General features: G+C 37.5%; 2 protein-coding genes across 2 annotated transcripts; both read right to left on the bottom strand.

Annotated features, from left to right (window-relative positions):
- Positions 1 to 311: 311 nt before the first annotated feature.
- LOC116722349 (zinc finger and SCAN domain-containing protein 21-like) lies at positions 312 to 6,024 on the bottom strand. The gene is made up of 5 exons (XM_032566587.1): positions 5,583 to 6,024; positions 4,796 to 4,910; positions 4,611 to 4,716; positions 4,274 to 4,523; positions 312 to 3,381 (listed from the first exon to the last, which is right to left on the bottom strand). The coding sequence occupies exons 1-5, from the start codon at positions 5,853 to 5,855 to the stop codon at positions 2,260 to 2,262; spliced, it is 1,866 nt and encodes a 621-aa protein (XP_032422478.1). The 5' UTR covers positions 5,856 to 6,024; the 3' UTR covers positions 312 to 2,259.
- Positions 6,025 to 8,093: 2,069 nt separating this feature from the next.
- On the bottom strand, positions 8,094 to 10,157 carry LOC116720915 (zinc finger protein 572-like). The gene is made up of 2 exons (XM_032564358.1): positions 9,716 to 10,157; positions 8,094 to 9,460 (listed from the first exon to the last, which is right to left on the bottom strand). Exons 1-2 carry the CDS (start codon positions 9,986 to 9,988, stop codon positions 8,351 to 8,353), a joined length of 1,383 nt encoding a protein of 460 aa, XP_032420249.1. The 5' UTR covers positions 9,989 to 10,157; the 3' UTR covers positions 8,094 to 8,350.
- Between the last annotated feature and the right edge of the window lie 3,026 nt (positions 10,158 to 13,183).

Raw genomic sequence — 13,183 nt, forward strand, 5'->3', positions numbered from 1 at the left:
TTGGCCAGATGGAATAAAAATAAAATGACAAATTTCCCTTTTCTTGCAAAGTAAGTACAGCCTGAATGTTGACCAGAAAATTCCAACATACATGCAATGTATCAAATGCACACAGTGAAAATCATTATAAACCAGCTTGACAAATTCTGTTTAATTTTTCTTATAAAATGTATCAGATGACTGGAAAACTTGGTAAATGGCCTGTAACACTTGCAGGAAGGTCTGCTAAACTTATAAGGCTACTTTGGTATTCAAAGAAGAATAAAAGAAATTATGGAAAAAAGCATCAAATCAGACACAATAGACTACTATATATCATAATATTTAATCCATTTAGGTCATAAAAACAGATTAACTTGATATATTCTTATGCTCAGACCAAAAACTTGCCGGAATGTTTTCAGTATAACAGGAACTACACTACATAAACTATTTTAAAACATTTAAGCATCTCTTGATTTTTGTGTACTGTAAAAAAAAAATTGTTGTGCAACTTTTACAGTCCAATGTGGTGTAGATGTCTCAGAATTTTACCTAAATAGACAAGAAGCAAAGTTTAAAAAATAGATATATTTTTCTGCTCAAGCTGCTGACTGTGCTTCAATTTGGAAGTCAAACACCATCATATTACTGCAGCAGACAGAGCTGAATGAGGGCTTTTCTTAAACGCTGAAATGTTTTGTGTGTCACACATGTAACATTCAAGTGGGTCCACTTACAGGTCTCTCTTGGCATTTCTCTAGAAAATGTAACCAATATTTTCCAAAGCTTTGCAGAAGGCTGAAGTTTTTTTTGTTTGTTTTTTGTGCCAAGAGTTTGACAGTCTGGAAAAAGGACATCCACACTTTGTGCAGCTTTTAACTTTGGGCCACTGGAAATAAAACTAGTCCTATTTGCTCTTATCTTTCTTTGTTTTCCTCACCCATAAGCCATTATTCCTCATGTTAACTCATCCCATCTTGGCTGTCCACCAGGGGATTCGTTTGCTCATCAGTGAAAGTGACACACAGTGACAAATCTGGATTTATCTGCTCACCCAGACGTTGAAACAAACAATGATGCCAATCGAGGATTAGAGTGTCCTCGGTTTGTACAGCAGAATGTTACTAAATCAAAGAGGTGCACAGGGAGTGCACTCACCCGTTATAATTCAATTTTAAAAAATGGAGTTTAATCCCAAATTAAGTTTAAAACTAAAAACTTTCAACCAACAGAAAATGAATGGAGCAATTAAATTCTGCATTTGTTGTAAGACTAAAGTCAAGCTTGTTACATTTCTGTTCTTCATATATGAAGAACAGAAGAGTGTGGATGTTTTGTGATCTGCAACACATCACGTGTGACAGATGTGCACCACGCTAAGAGCTGCAGAGCTTCACGTGGGTGTGGAGCATGTGAAGCTCTGCTTCGTGTGGACACAATTATTGGAGAGTAGCAGAACTGCATCTGACTTGCAGCTTTTATTTTTTTAACTTAGATGTGGACATGGAAACAACACCTGCAAAGGCAGTGGAGGAAAGAGTCCAGGAGAGTTTTGGGTCAATTCACCCAATCACTAAATTGTTCCCATTTCTTTGTAGCAACATTTGTTGCCATTTCATCTCTTCCTGCTTCAGTTTCATGTCTGTAAACAAACCATTTCTGCCACTGAAATGACTGCTGGACAGAGCCAAAAATATTTTAGCAACTTTATGCTGAAAACTTTTCTTGTATTGAAGTCATCCAACTACGTTTACATAAAACCAAAATATGAGAACAATGTAGAAGAACAACTTTAGTTCAACGTAGTCATAGTTGATACACAAAGTACCACCAACCAGCTAAAACAGTGTACTGACTTTAATTGTACTAAATGTTTTGTTTTTTCCAAATAAACATTTGTACAAGAGTTAAATAACCAGAAAGACAAAAATCAAGGTCAGGCAAGAACATGGTCTCTCTCTCTCGCTTTCAATTAAAACAAGCAGACACCTCTCAAAAGATTGAACTACTGTATCTTTACAGTATTTTTAGTCCACTTAAAAAAAACAGCATCTCAAAAATGATTTATACCATGCTAAATGACCTGAGAATTACCTTTTGTTACCAAAGATTACTAACTCCACATCGGCAAAAGGAGAATTTGGCCCAAACTGAGTCATAATTTAAGCTTCCTCAACATTTTTTTCTGGGGCTTCTTGAACTCTTACAGATGCCATTTCTGTCAGGTTAAACTCTTGAGTTTTCGGCTTACGAGCCTGATCTCACATCTTCATTCTGCTACTGCTCCTCTTCTTCCATTAAGTCCAAGGATTCCTCACTCTCGCTCAGCTCTTCCTCCTCCTCCTCACTGCTAGACGGCTTTTTCTTTGGTTTTCGCTTTCTTACTTTGGCCGTCTTGGGTTTTGCAGCTCGGCCAGACTCTTTTTTTTCTTCGGACATTGTGACTCTGGGGTTCTTTTTAGGTCTCCCGACTGGTCTACCTGTGAGGGTTCTCCTCGTCCTTCTCTGAGTTTTCACCTCCTTTTCTGCAAGCTGCGCATCCTCTACTTCGGGGTCACCATCAGCGCATCCCTTCGGGTTTGTCGTTTTATGTTGATGGCAACGCTGGACGTGACTCTTCAAGCTCACGTTGTGATTGAAGCATTTATCGCATTGTTTACACTTGTAAGGCCTCTCCCCTGTGTGCAGGCGCATGTGGGACTTCAGATGGCTGGGCTGTTTGAAGGCACGCTGGCACACCGAGCACTCAAATGGTTTTTCCCCTGTATGCACCATCGAGTGTCTCTGGAGAGCCACAGCCCAAAAGAATTCGATCCCACAAATGGGACATTTCAGCGGCCCTGGCTTCAAGTGTCTCCTCATGTGGCTTTCGCGCTTCTTGTACGTGGCAAATGTTTCCGGACATTCGGGACATTTAAAAGGATTACTTTCATTTAAGTGAGTCTGCTCGTGGGCCTTTTTGGCTACTTTTGTCTTAAACCCAACATGGCAATATTTGCAAGGATGCTCATAGTTTGCACTGTGCACCCTGTTGTGAAGAGTTAAGGCGTGGTCAGTGGCATACCTCTTCCCGCAGGTGTTACAAGAGAAGGGCTTAATTTTATACTCACAGGTGTGAGGCTTTCGTTTTACAAAAAACATCCCACAATCTGTGCAGAGTTCCCTGTTTTTCAGACTACCATGCATGTGGACGTCTTCGTCAGAGCTCTCTTTCTCAGATTCCAAAACTGAAAGGTCGTCGTCTGGGTCCCAGCTGTCGTCTGAGTCCGGGTTCCAGCTGTCGTCTGAGTTCTTGACCTCACCCGGATAGCTGGATTCCTCCGATTCTGTGGTGTGATCACTCTCCTTGTCAACAACTTCGACATTCTCACTGATCTCTACTGTCTTTGTAGATGTTGCCTGTCAACCACACAACAGAACAAGCGAGGGACTTAAAACACAATAAATTCTGTACAAAATTTAAGATTACATATTGTTTCTCAAACACTCAAAGATAAGAAGGAAAATATTTAAAGCGTCTGTTTACACTTATCAAAAAGTAATGAAAACAACAACAGCAAAAAGAAACATTTATTTGCAGACGCTGTGATAGTGGCAATAAGAGTGAAACATGTAAACAGATAAATGTAGTGGTTTTATTATGATTTTTTTTTTGCCCATATCACTGACCATGATATGGGCGGATGTGGCACAGCATTTTTTTAGGATTGCCGGAGAAAACCTAGATTTTCCCCACCACATGCCAAAAAGTCGTGGCCAAGTCACCGAGCCATTTGTTAGCACACATCTTCAAATCAGGAAGTTATGTTTGTGAAGGGATGAATGTGGTTTATATTATAAAAAGCCATCCTTTAACGCTGTTCAAACAACTTCATTAGATTATAACCACTTCTAAACGTAGACAAATACATGCTGATCTTCTAAAGCTCAGTCATCTGAGGTCTCAGAAATTACGATTTTTCAACAACGTCAGACTGAACGGGTATTTGAACACAAATAAAACTTAGATTTAAATTGGGGTTGATTTTAGTCTTCTACTTTAAAGTGAAAAAACAACTTGCTGCTGAAACATTCACGCAAGTTGCAGCATATGTTTATTACTAATCGCCTCCAATTAGGATGATGTGATTTTGCTTATTTGACCTATTAGAATTTATTTTTGACCTGGAATCAAAATTGTACTAATTGTTTCAAACACAGATACTTTTTAAATTGCAACATATTCGTAAGGAAGTTAATATGACACCTTTTTTTAAAAGAAGAAAAACCCATTTGGTCATTAGGTCCCTACCTCTAAAAATATTTCCATGCATTTGGTCTGATGATCTTCTGACACTGCAGTAATGCTGTTTTGGGTCAGATTCTTCCAGTGGTTCTTGTAGCCACACTGCCGGCACTGCTGGTTCAGGACTAAGAGGACTCCACAGACCACTTTCTCGGTTTTTACTTCAGATTGGCACACGGGGCAAGTGGCACTGAACAGCTGGAGAAGCTGCTTTTCGTTTACAATGTACCTCTTACTCATCCGAAGCATGCTAACTCTGGGAAAGAAGTATACATCAGATTTTCCATCGTATTAGAAAATGGTAAAAAAAATAAAATAAAACAAAAGTTAGGGTAAAACTCACTTTTCTTTGATAATATCAAGGTTTTCAATTTTTTCCAGCATCTTACAATAATCTGATGATGACGAAGATTCAGAGGCCTCGCTTGATGCTGGGCTTGCAGGGACGCCTGCAAAAAAAGAGAAAACATTCAATGCAAAAGCAAGGGGTTTTTTATATTAATTGCCTAAAATTTTAAGGCAACTCACTCGTTAAATAGCAGTTCTCCTCTTTGTTTAATGTTGAAGATCCTGGAGTTGGACCATGGCATTTGTTAAGTTGATCATATTCAAGTTGGTCAGGATATTTGGGCTGAATAATACCCTAAAACAAGCAAAAACAGTCAAGGTTGTAAAAACAAAAGTACATGGAATGGAATTATGAAAACTTGCTTAAAGCAACACAAGTCTGCAAATTCTGCAACAACCTTGGTGGTAAATAAAGTGTTCAACAAATGTGTTTGGAAAAAAAAAAAAACACCCTTTTTACAGTGCCTTGAGGCAGACGCTTTCTTGCAGACCTTGACTGTTGAATGTACAATGGCCCACAGCAGTTTTGCAGGGGCTTCAAAGATTGAAATGGCCCTGAAGAAGCCCATTTCAAATGGGAATGTTTTTCAGGGACAGTACTTGTGGGGCAATGAATGCTACGCCATGCAGGGTAAGTACACTTACCTAAAAAAAGATCTTCTATATGGACACGAACCCTAAGCGTACACCAATAAGTTACACGGTGGGATAGGCCAATATTCCAGCAGCATTGGTTCTAACTAACATACAGTAAACAGTGTTGACCTTTGCTGACTTGTGTCGATCCGGGATTGTTCGTATGTTTACCATATTTTTGAGGCTTGTATTACGTAAGAAAACAATATAAATACACTCACTGTGCATCCACATCACGAGCAGTAAAATCACGTAAACAATGACGCTAAAAAAAAAAAAAAACAGAATAAAGAACAAACTTCTTCAGATGTTTCACTTCATGGGATCTCACCTGTTTGGACTCTGGTTCGTGAGGGGAACACACTGATGGTACAGCATCAGATTTTAGCTGGGTCGAACCAGCAGCTCGAGTCACTGTTAGAAAACAGTGACTTGTGAAGTGTTCACTGCAAAGACGGATATCAGTCCATGAGGTTTCTTTAAGTCTCTGACCATTGACTTCGAAGAGAAACTGGACCCATTCCAGTCTCCTCTCTGGGTCTGCTGGAAGAATGAAATGCTGAGCTCTGCGACGCCACGACTCACACCCAACGACGGAGCACATTCTGGATTTAAGTTTCGCTACCAGTGTGTATAAAGTCTGGAACTGTACATTTAAGTCAGAAGTTAGCTACCCAACAATCGTCAACAGCACAAAATTGCTAAAAGCTAACTAGTGATGCTTCAGCAGCGGTGGAGCGTGAGGGGGGCGGGGTTTCGTGGCACTAGACTGATGGGAATTCAGACGATGTTTCAAGATCCAAACCATTTGGCTCCGCTCACAGTAAAGACGTTCATTCGGCTCTCAAGCCCCATCTCCATGTCAGCGTAATTCCATAACCCTGGACCCTTTTTGAGGAACTATGGTGGTTTATAGAGCCTAGAGATGGTAAAACGGGAATAACGTGTAGGTTATTTCCTTAATAGGATATGTCCCTATTACATTAGAAAAACGTATATGAATTTATAGACTGGATTGAGTAATCCCGTGTTTCTTTCTACTGTCTTTGAGCATTTTATTGTGTTTTTCTTTAAAACTATTTTTATGTTTTTTTTTCTGTTGGAAAGTATTTGTTTTCTATTTCTCGTGTTAGAATGGTTGGTAATTGTTCAAAATTGAAAGACAAATCGGATGTCTCCTGTGTCTCCTCCTGCTGTTCTTTTTTTTTTTTTTTAAATCATCCTTAATGTCATTGTCTTTCTTTATTCCTGCAAATATTACTAGTGCTCAATGTGCTTTTGGTTTTAGATTGCCTCTTTTTATGTGAAGCACTTTGTTACGAAACCCTCCTTTTGCACGACTATTCTATAAATAAAGATGACTTGGAAAAGGAATGTTTATATTACTCAAATTCCAAATTTTTGGTCTTTTCCCTTTTTGTAGTAGTACATAAATCCTAAATAAGCACGCCATCTGCAAAGTTTTCAGTACAAATCTGTTCCCTGTTCATTTTGATATAAAATTGCCCTGTTGCTCATGGTGATTCACAATAAGCACGTGATGGGCTTTAAGATTTGCCCTTTTAAGATTTGCTTTTCCTCTTTTAACATGTATTTTAAAATTAGCATAGGAATGGAGATTGCATTAACAATGAGCTAATTTATTGGGTTTCTTTTTCGATTAGCCATGTCTAAATGGGCGGAGTGTCACTGCTGGGTTGATATGATTTGTGGCCAAGCGTACGCCGGTCAGAAGAAGTAAATCAACAGCAGATTCACTTTCATTTCAGTTAGACTGCTTATCAGTCATATTATTTTATTTTTGAAGTGCAGTAAAATGGGATCAACAGACTTTATTTCTCCACTACATTATTATTTGCCTGTAGGAATCTAAATAGTGGTTGTTATTAAAACATCCTCCAGGAAAACTAGGCATATACAGAATTATATGCCTGAAAGGAATGTTTTCTTCCTGTAACATGTTAGCAAATTAATAAGTCACAGTGGTTTCTTACTGTGCTCTAGGATTAATGTTTTAACTTCTCATTTATTTTGGCTTATATGAAGAAAAAAAAAAGAGCTAAAATCAAAAAGAAACTCTTTAAAGATGCAATTTCAATTATCCATTGAGATACACAATTACTGTTTTGAACCAGTTTGTTGTTGACAATCTTCACTAACACCTATGTGAAAAAGAAAAATAATTATTTACTTAATAATCTGAAAACTAAACGCAAATATGCAGGCTGTCAAAAAGCCGACAGTAATTCTGAATGACCTTGAACGCATAGTGAGTACTGATCGTGTTATATATATTTTATGACAGTACTCTATATTTACTCCATATCTCTAGACTAAGGATTAGAGATTGTGTTCCAAATAAAACACTGAAAATGGCAAAACTCTCACAACATCTTTGGGGAGAATCTGGTGGCTTGATGACAAACAATATAAGATTTTAGGGCACAACTTGAAACAATACAGTTGGCACAAAAGAAACCTAAATATCACTGAAAGAACATCACACACACAATAAAATACGGTGGTGGAAGCATCATGCTCTGGGATTACCTGGCTTTAGATAGAACTTGGTCTTAGTTAAAATTTGTATCTTATACAAATAAACAATAATGATTTTTGCTCTCCTGGATTTTTCATGGATGAAACTATTAAATATTTTTCTAAATCTCCCTGCTGCAAGAATTTTAAATGTGCTTCAAGGTAGCTACCTACAGATAGACAACTTTTTATTATTTAATTCTACTACATGGCCCTCAACCATCATAATGCAGAATATTATGAATATTATTCAAAATTTGCTACTGAAAAATTAAGAATTTAATATTAGCCTTGATTAACATACTGTCAACCACAATTTGCATAAATGTTTATTACGTATTTTACAGTTTGAACATTTCATTCACTACATAAGTCAATAATGAAGTACTCTGAAATAATATTTTTCTTCACATTTAAAGACAATACTAAGCAGTTTTTTCATTTGTACAATATAAAAATAAACTTTCTAAAAACATGTTGCAAATTTTCAGTGTCAATATTTCATCTTTCTTCTTGTGAAGGATTGAAGAAAGGCGCCTTGTTCTCTTCATAGGTAGATTTTTATTTCTGCCTCTTCCCATTTAACTTTCCAGTTTCCTCAGCATTTGATTCAAAGTTTTTAGGTCGCCCTATTGGTCTACCTGTGCCCCTTCTTCTAGTTTTAGGTCTGTAAAACCCTTCCATTCGAGTCTCATCGTCACTAATCTGTGCATCATAATCTGTGTCCTGTTCCTCTTCATCACTGTCAAGATCCTGGTTTATACTTTTACTGAACATGTTAGATTTAGAACTGTTAGCATCTATTTTTTGGTTTATTTTTGTATCTGTCTTTGCTTCTGGTCCAGAATGTACAAGATGATAACGTTGGATGTGATTCTTTAAGCTCACGTTGTGATTAAAGCACTTGTCACAGTGCTGACACTTGTAAGGCCTCTCCCCAGTGTGCAGGCGCATGTGAGACTTCAAATGACTTGACTGGTTGAAGCCACGCTGGCAAACTGAACACTTGTATGGTTTTGCGCCAGTGTGGATCAATAAATGTCTCTGAATGGAAAGAGCACGGAAGAACTCAACCCCACAGAAGCGACATTTTAACTCTATTGTCCCTCTGTGATTTTCCAGGTGGATTCTGCGTTCCTTGTTTGTGGCAAAAGTCTCCAAGCAGTCTGGACATTTGTACGGTTTCCCTTGGGTTATATGGATCTGCTCATGTGCAAATTTGTCTGCCTTCAACTTAAACGTAACATTGCAGAATTTGCAATTAAACTCATAGTCCTCATTATGAATTCTGCTGTGAAAATTCAAAGCCACCTCATTGACACATCTTTTCCCACAAATGTAACAGGAATAAGGCTTCACTTTGTGCTCACAGGTATGAGGTTTTCGTCTATCAAAGAACCTTCCACAGTCTGTGCAGAGTTGGCTGTGTATGGGGGTGAGTGAAAGATAATCGCAGTAATCAATATGGTCTACAGAATCATTGCTTTGTTTCGCAGGAAATAGTTTCACAGGGAAAACACCCCGCGCTGGCTTCCAGTCCTCGTCCGAGTCTATTTCACCCGAATCGCTTGATTCCACTGATTCATCTATAGGGTCACTCTCCTCATCAAGAACAGCATCAATCTCGGGAACCTCTGAGATGATGCTGGAGGTTGCATCTTCTGTTGCAGCCTGTGGCAAGAAGCATAATTGGTTTATTATATATTAAACATAACAGGAAAAGGGGAAAAAAAATTCTTTAAATGTATATAATTTCTTCTTGATAGAATGAAGGCCCTTTAGAATAATTTTTAACATCAAGGAAGCAATTACATCTGTCTGTATCTGTCCAGTGCTCATAACCTGGAGACACAATTTTGGTCTAAACTTGACTCTGGATCCATGCGTAAATTCCACCTGATTTTCAGCTGAGAGGGGAACACTTACCTCCCACTCAGAGCTCTTCTCGGCTCCCATACTTAAACACAATGACGGAACAGCACAGGGCTTCAGCTGGACTCTGTCATTGACATTAACAAGACAGTCGTCTGGAAAGTGTTCGCTACAAACTGAGATATCAGTCCATGATGACTCCTTAAAACACTGCTTGTTGACTTTAGCTATAAACATGACCCATTCCAGTCTCTCCTCCGGATCTTCTGGTAATTTAAATCGCTGCGCACTGCGACGCGACGAATTACATCCAGCAACTGAGCACATCCCGGGTGTGCGTTTCGTTTTCTCTGACTCTTAAGCAACCTCTTGAGAAATGTTTCAAATACGCAACGTTAAAGTAGGAAGCGGCATTTTTCTGGCAGCTGCATTGAGCTAAATTAGCTAGCGGTATCTGTTTAGGTTGATAGTCGGATGGGCGGAGTTTCGTCAGAGGGTACGAATGGTTTATTGTCAAGCGTACGCCGGTAATAAGTTCATTGCACATCGAAATGTTGTTACGTTCAATTCTAAATGAATGAACAGTAAAGACCCAATACAAACTTATTATTATTATTATTATTATTATTATTATTATTATTATTATTATTATTATTAATGTTCAGGTAGTCATTAATATTAATTTCAGTCAATGCCACAAGATGGCGCCAATTATCTTTAAGTTCTCTGTGTTCCGTTTTTCAAGTTCTGTTACATCCAAGACATATTTTTACGGAGATGTTGACTTATTTTTTTACTTTATGGAATTAAATGACATACTACTATGATTGAAAAATACACAAAACCTTAAGAGTAAGAAGTTTAACAAAAAGATGAGATTAAACTAAAACAAATGATCTGTAAGTGCAAATAATCACTGAAACTGCATCATTCCTTAAAAATAAAAGCAATAATAGGCATATTACAAATCCTGAAATGTACCGGAAACCATTTATGTTAGGCCTCAAAGTGTTGTGTGCTGTGAAAGAGTATTTGTTCCCTTACAAATTTCTTGAGTTTTGCTTCTTTTGGTCCAAGGTAAATGTTTTATTCTATAAAGCAATTTTAAAAGTATGCTAAAATAATAATAATAATAATAATAATAATAATAATAATAATAATAATAATAATAATGTAACTTTGCCCACAACTATGTAAAAAAGAATTATTGGTCGTTATCATACATGCTTAATAAAAGTTGTTGCAAACAGAGGTGGTTATAAAACCAGTGTTTAGGTTTAGTGGGTAAATCATTTTTTACACAAGGCTAGATACATTTTTCCCATAATAAAGAGGATATCATTAAAATAGTTACTGTAATTTGTGCAGTTTATCATTGCCAAATATTAAAATTTTGGTATTCTAAGCATTTAAAGGGTTTAGTGCCAAGTCTTAAAGCTACCAAAGAGCTTGTGATATGAATGACCTGGATTGCCAAACAAAGAATTTGGGGGTTAAAATTAATACTTTTTTAAATCATGCATTTCCTACACATTGTTCTTGTGTGTGGTGGGATGAAGGGTCAATAATTGACAAAGGTCTATAATGGACAGATCTTTACACCAGTCCATCGTAGGACATTTTAAAGCGTGAAATGCTCAAAAGTTTCCTGGTACATATCTGTGTTTACTCTGGACAACAGAAAACACAGGAGACCAACAGCAGCAGATGACATGGCTCCCCAAATCAAACTTTTCGCCGGACTTCAAGGTCCCATAGTCCACTCTTTCTGCAGACTTTGGTATCTTAACTTCCAAATGAAATTCAAACTTGAAACACAAAATGTAATATTTGTAGCCCATGTGTAAGATTTGTTTTGCATAGTGGCTCTTGGTGCACTGACATCAGCCTCAGCCTTTTGAGCAATTTCACATTCATGACTGTACACTGGAGAAAAATGATCGTCCATAAAGTCATGGATGAATAAGTTTGAAGAAACAACTTGACTGGCCTGGACAGACTCCTGATATGAACCAAGTAGAATACCTTTGGGGGTCAAATAGAGTGGAGATTGTTAACCAGGTACACTCATCCAACATCAGTGTTTGACCTCACCAATGTGCTACTTAGGGGATGGTCAAAGATTTCCATAAACGCTTTCCTAAACCTTGTAGAGAACTTTCTCAAAAACGCAGAGGTTAGAACTCCATTTGCTTGACCAACATCATTGTAAACCCTTTGGTTTAAGGATGAGGTGTTACTCATGCTCAAATTTGTGTGATGGCAGATGGAAATATCTCAGTCTAGTTTCAATACTAAACTTTTTAAAATGAAGACTAAGATGAAATCTATAATATAAAATGTGTTGATGTATGGAAAAAGTATTGACCTAAGAAGGTTAAAATGTACTACTTTCATCTAAGTCCTTGTTGCTTTAAACTTAAACTTTAAACTTTACCCTTTTCACATTTTGTCTTTCAAGCATTTTGGGTGTCTGCAACCTAAATACTTAAAATTCTTCTTTGAAGGAGTTTCATTCCCATGGGGAGAAACGTTCTAAAATATGTCAGAAATGATGACCCAATGCCTGACCTTTAAAAAGTCATTTATAACTGATACCCCACACATTTGTGTCTAAAGTTTGGTACAGGGTATTGAGGAAAAAGCCATAACCCACTACAATGTGTCTAGGAAAAGAAGATGAGGAATTCTGGTGAAAAAAGAAAAAACTAAACAAGTCCGGACTAGGGCAGAGAGGATGTGAGATATTTTAGATGTTTTCAACAGTGAAGCTCGCATGGGAAAACACAGAGAATGAACTGGTGGTATGCTATGCCATTAATCTTAGAGCGAACATTTATCTGGCCAAGTGACTGACAACAATGTGAAGACTTGCCAACATTCCTTTGTGAATTCGAAAGGCAGCTGACATGTTTCGACTATGCGTTTTGCTCTTTTCCCCAGAATTAGTATGATGCAGGAAGATGGACTGTAATTGTTGATCAGGAGGAGTTGGAAGATTCCTTTATAAAACCAAGAATTTTTTATTTTTTTTTCTGCAGTTTTTTTGGACCAATTTGCTCTTATTTCTTTGGCTCAGTACCCTGGGAATTTCATATTGGGCTCAAATCAGTATGAATGATATGGGGTTGTTAATAAACTATACAAATTATGTTTCCATGCTTAGTTTAGTGTCCGTTGTTGGCATTTGTGCTGCAACAACATACCAACAATAACTCTAAATCCTCAAAGAATCGTAATTTTTCACCCATCATAAAACCCTGAGCATGAATGCAGAGACTGAAAATATTCCTGTCACTTTCAAACAGAAAGTTTTTCAGCATCTTTGTGAAAGGACACTGAAGTTGTGACTGTGTTTTGGTTTTGTTTGCTCAAGTGCCATGTGTTTGAGGCAATGAAAAGTGCTGTGAAAGGGGATCTGTCCCTCTATGGATTTCATATGTTCTGGCTTTTTTGTTACAGTTAAAATGTAAAGCAGTGTCAGGATTATAGACTTAAAGCAACATACTGTGCCAAACTCTT

The sequence above is a fragment of the Xiphophorus hellerii genome, chromosome 6 (assembly GCF_003331165.1).
Source record: "Xiphophorus hellerii strain 12219 chromosome 6, Xiphophorus_hellerii-4.1, whole genome shotgun sequence".
In the NCBI taxonomy this organism is placed as follows: domain Eukaryota; kingdom Metazoa; phylum Chordata; class Actinopteri; order Cyprinodontiformes; family Poeciliidae; genus Xiphophorus; species Xiphophorus hellerii.